Source organism: Branchiostoma lanceolatum, chromosome 14, assembly GCF_035083965.1.
Source record: "Branchiostoma lanceolatum isolate klBraLanc5 chromosome 14, klBraLanc5.hap2, whole genome shotgun sequence".
NCBI lineage: Eukaryota > Metazoa > Chordata > Leptocardii > Amphioxiformes > Branchiostomatidae > Branchiostoma > Branchiostoma lanceolatum.
In genome coordinates this window covers 14,883,723-14,888,591 of record NC_089735.1, presented here as the reverse complement: position 1 = coordinate 14,888,591, position 4,869 = coordinate 14,883,723, and the positions used below count along the sequence as shown (strand labels likewise).

The 4,869-nt window shown below is 40.6% G+C and overlaps 1 protein-coding gene across 1 annotated transcript; it reads left to right on the top strand.

Annotated features, from left to right (window-relative positions):
• The first annotated feature begins 1,086 nt into the window (after positions 1–1,086).
• On the top strand, positions 1,087–3,571 carry LOC136448768 (uncharacterized). The gene is made up of 3 exons (XM_066448413.1): positions 1,087–1,166; positions 1,646–1,845; positions 2,052–3,571. The coding sequence occupies exons 1-3, from the start codon at positions 1,087–1,089 to the stop codon at positions 3,281–3,283; spliced, it is 1,512 nt and encodes a 503-aa protein (XP_066304510.1). The 3' UTR covers positions 3,284–3,571.
• The last annotated feature ends 1,298 nt before the right edge of the window (positions 3,572–4,869 follow it).

Here is a 4,869-nt window from a genome sequence, read left to right as displayed (position 1 = left end):
TCAACTGGAGTCTGTAACACCCATTCAGGTACTTGGTAATTATACCTATGGTTAACCAAACAGGCTGTAAAAACATTAACGAGAGCAAGGACAAGTATCACTTTCCGAGAACTAAATAAATCTAATTCTTTATTTGTTTTAACATACAAATATGCATTTCTGAATTACGTTCACTTGATATTACACAGCATATCGTTACACACAATATAACACGACAACAACTATAACGCAGTCTGCAATTGTGTGTTGTATAGACGGATAGTATAGTTGAGAAATGAGATACACAGTCTGTTGGTCTTAAACTTAAAGACGGTGTAGAAGGCATCTTCGTCCTGTCATACAATGGAATATATATACTTCACCACAATACAAGACAAAACTTCACATGCTGGCAATACCAAAATCTCTTACAACTGTGCAATGTTACCAAATTTATGAGAATCATGAACGCTGAAGGCATTATTCATAATCGATTCCGTTCCTATTCTTCAACAAAAAATCACTCGTTATCATCTTACATTCTTATACCAATATGTCCTATATAAATCAAAGTTAATAGAATCACCTATTGAACCACAAAAAAAGATTTCTAGCAACGGAGCACTAAATGGTCATAACCTCCACAACCATACCACAGCCTTCGATCTCTATCATGACCCCCACTGAAAGTCATTCCATGTCCCTGCATCATGTACGGTTGCACCACCGTGTGCGGTTGCGCCATCATCTGAGGTTGTGGCATCATCTGAGGTTGCTGCATCACCGGAAACTGAGGCTGATTCAACGTGGCCACAGGAGCAGACTAGGTGTATGCAAGTGTTCTCTGAGAGCTAGAAACGGCATCGGCAGCGAAAATGGTCGACACCCTCTTACTAACTTTTTACTGCCAGACTGCCAGACTTTAACTTCGCAGCTCTGTATAACTACTTGATCATTCAAACAAAGAAATCCAATCACACAACATTGTTAAACACCTCCTACAAAAAAATTAGGTCCTACCAGTTCTACAAGGAGGGTAACGTGAAAAGCATCATGATTGCAAAGAAGCACAACATAGTGTATGTAAAGGCTAATGTGCTTCCAAGCATGAAGCGAAAGAAGTACACTCCCATCATCGCCTTTGTGAACAGCCAGGTGCACAAAGCAGCATGCTCATGTCCGGCAGGGTGACTGAAAAATCTATTTGTGTAAGCCCGGTTGGCTTTTGTTCCGCTACCTACTGACATTGACAATAAGACCAACTAACTCACATCTAGATTTTGAAGATGATGAGTCACAAAATATCAATATTCTGTCTCAGCACCTCTACTGATAAATTTATTTCTACAAGCCCTGTTGGCTTTTGTTACACTTGCTACTCTTCCTTGAAAAGTCGATCTGCTGACTATTATTTCTTTTCTTTTTTTTCAGAATAAAAATATGTTGATACCACAAAAACCAATGCTCGTGCCAGCACCTGTTCTGATTTATGCAATGCTTGTTAGTCATAATCACAGGATGGAAAATAATTTGATAATTTCTCTGCTTTAGGGGTATACTTTGATTAAATTTTCTTTTACAGATTCCATGTTGGGCTCATGGTTTGTTGAAACTGTCAGTTGAGATTACTACAGAAATTAGTCTGTTTTGTGCTAATACGGTGAATATTCTATTCTTACTACAGGACATGCCCTGGTGGACTTGGAAAGTGCAACCACATTGGTGGCCTGTTATTCGCCATCGAAGCCTTCAACAAAACCGACCTGAAGGAGCAGCCTACGCCTGTGTCGTGTACGTCAAAGTCGTCTACCTGGAATGTGCCTCGTAATGATAAGGTTAGCACTCATCTGGGTATAGCACCATTACATATAATAGGAACACATTGGTTATGAATCTTGTTGTGTTTGTGAACTATTACCAATAGATGTTTACTATATAGTAAAGATCATTAAGAGTTATAAAATCTTACCTATTTCCTCTTGAGATGTGATCTATAGATAACACAGAAGCTGCTAGCTAGAAGTTGCCAAAAAAGGTGCTACTACCATCCTAATGCACTGCCATTTTTTTAGAGGTTGAAGCCCAGCCAATAACTGGCATAAGATTGGGCAAGATTCGATATGGGAAGGAGACTAAGTTTCTCAAGACTAGTCACTACGACCCGAGGGCACCCCACCAGAGGGAGGTGGACGTGACAGCTCTGGCTATTCTCAAGAGGACAATACAAGCTGATCAGCCAGAATCAATGTTCCATCTGTATGGGGAAGGATGCAGTGGCAACCCAACACCTTCAGATGCATGCCGGGCAGAAAGTGGGGACGCCAGTGGAAACCCAACACCTTCAGATGCATGCCGGGCAGAAAGTGGGGACGCCAGTGGAAACCCAACACCTTCAGATGCATGCCGGGCAGAAAGTGGGGACGCCAGTGGAAACCCAACTCCTTCAGATGCATGCCGGGCAGAAAGTGGGGACGCCAGTGGAAACCTAACACCTTCAGATGCATGCCGGGCAGAAAGTGGGGACGCCAGGCCAGCCCCTACAGACCCCAGTGACCATGACTCACATCTACCAGACCTTCCTTTTAACGATCACTATGACTTTTCTACCAGATCGTTTATACACATGATGGACACCTATATAAAGACAGCAACACTCACAAAAGAAGAACAGATCAACATAGAAGAGGAAACAAGAGGACAGTCTAGCAGCACTGCTTGGAAAGAAAAAAGAAAGGAAAAACTGACAGCATCAAACTTTAAGTCTGCCATTACCTGTACTGTGGAGCCATCCAACAAAATAAATGCCATGCTATACAACAGCTTCTCTACTGCAGCAACTGAATATGGGAACCGTAATGAGGCTGCTGCAGTAGAGGAATATGTTAACCTCATTCAAGAAGAACACCCTGGCGCACACTGTGTTGAGACTGGACTCATTTTGTCCTTAGAGAGACCTTGGCTTGGTGCCTCAGTGGACGGATTGGTTCGTCAAGATGGTCAAACCATCGGAGGCCTGGAAGTCAAGTGTCCTTCCTCAAAGCAGGGCATGTCCGTACAAGAAGCCAGTCAGGACAGTAAGTTCTTCTTGAAACAGGTAGACAGTTGTGTCACTCTGAAGAAGAGTCATAAGTATTACGATCAAGTACAGGGTACTGTTGTGATCTTGTATGGGTCGATATTGTGGTTTACTTCGGACCAGGTAACATCTTTCGTGAGCGAATTTTTGCTGACGTGGAGTGGCAGCAGAGAAACCTCCCAAAGCTCGATCATTTCTTTAAGACTGCTTTGCTCCCAGAGCTGTTGACTAGAAGAGTGAAACGTGGGAAGAAGCTGTATGGTATGAACAACACTGCGGGATGGAAACCTTCTTAAGCTAGGATCACATTTCCCATCTGGGGCCCAGACGGATTGTTTGTGGAGACGAAATATTAAAATGTATAATGATTATGCACAAGTTATGTTCTTAGACAATATTTTGTACTTTGGAGATTTTTGTAAAGGCTGCCCGGCTGGGAAATTTGACTGTAGCATTGGGTACCGCATCTGCCTATTTCTGTATCACATACTTAGTCCCGTTTATTCATAATGGACTATATGTCAAGTCAAGTCAAGTTTATTGCACAACAATTGCATCAGGTACAATGTACGGCAAATAACATGGAATATTAACAGGTATACAGACTATCTATACTTGTCTAGTGCACTAACCTAACATCATTACTCGATACATAAGATAATGGCGTGATATATTTCACGTTATGGCACGGCTTATCTTTTGCATAGCATTATATATGAATTGGCCTAGGTAGACAGATACAGAGTCAGGACATAATCCGTCAATTCAGTACATTAAATATTTCTCTACTTGTTCCAGGTAGTGTTATTTCCTTCTTACATGTAATCATCAGTCTTTTCCTTTCTTCATTATAAGATGGACATATCATAAGGAAATGGTATTCATCTTCAATATTTTCTTTGCAGGTGGGACACATTCTCTTTTCGGCTGGTATATTTTTGTGACGACCCTTTTCAATTTCTAAGCAATGCGCACCAATTCTCAGCCTTGTTATGCTATTTGTAAAGGATTTGTTTTGAACTGCCAAAAGATAATTCTCCAGAGCGAAGGTTGTCTTAATTTTCGAATATGTTCCAAGTTAACTAAAACTCCTAATCTTTTGTCTCCAGTTGGAAAGAAATGTGTCCTTCAGACGTTCCTTGAACACGTTACCAAAATAGTTGGCGTTGACATTAGGGTTTAGCCAAATATTTTGGAAACCGTGTCTTGACAGTATATCTTGTACATGGGTACTCCAGTCGTGTTCTTGTATAACAGCAGTGTCGTATGCTTTTTTAACAATTCTTTCGTTAGACATACTATGTAATCTTAGCCAATATTTAATCAGTCGTGTTTGAGTATCTATATACAGTGGAAACATACCTAACTCTCCTATTACAGCAGCATTAACAGAACTTCTAGGAACACGAAGCAATATCTTACAGTAGTTAATCAATACATGTTCTAAATCGGGAATCTCATAAGAAACAGCAGGCTGTTCTAATGCTACATTTTGATTTCTCAATACGTTTGATTGATATACAACATTCAGCTTATCAGTATATTTCCTAAATCGAACAAGAACAGGACGGATAGTTTGATATATCAGTTTTCTTTCCAACACGGGTAGCCCTTAGTATGCTAGTATTCACATCTGTTCCCAGTATCGGGGAAAGGATGTTATATATTTGTTCTCTAATATTTTCATTCGGATATTCCTTTATTCCTTTGAAGATGAGCTCTTTTCCTTTAGCGTTTGTTCCCAGTATTTCCCCGCAATAGAGCAAAATCGGCTTGACGAGACTATTGAATAAATCTAGAGCGAGAGAAATTGA

Bases quoted from the DNA above. Each gene is read 5' to 3' on its own strand.
- LOC136448768 (XM_066448413.1), top strand. From the start codon at position 1,087: ATGAAGCGAAAGAAGTACACTCCCATCATCGCCTTTGTGAACAGCCAG. The intron at 1,167-1,645 runs GTGACTGAAAAA...AATACGGTGAAT, and splicing joins GCATGCTCATGTCCGGCAGG to ATTCTATTCTTACTACAGGA. The intron at 1,846-2,051 runs ATATAATAGGAA...CCATTTTTTTAG, and splicing joins TCTGGGTATAGCACCATTAC to AGGTTGAAGCCCAGCCAATA.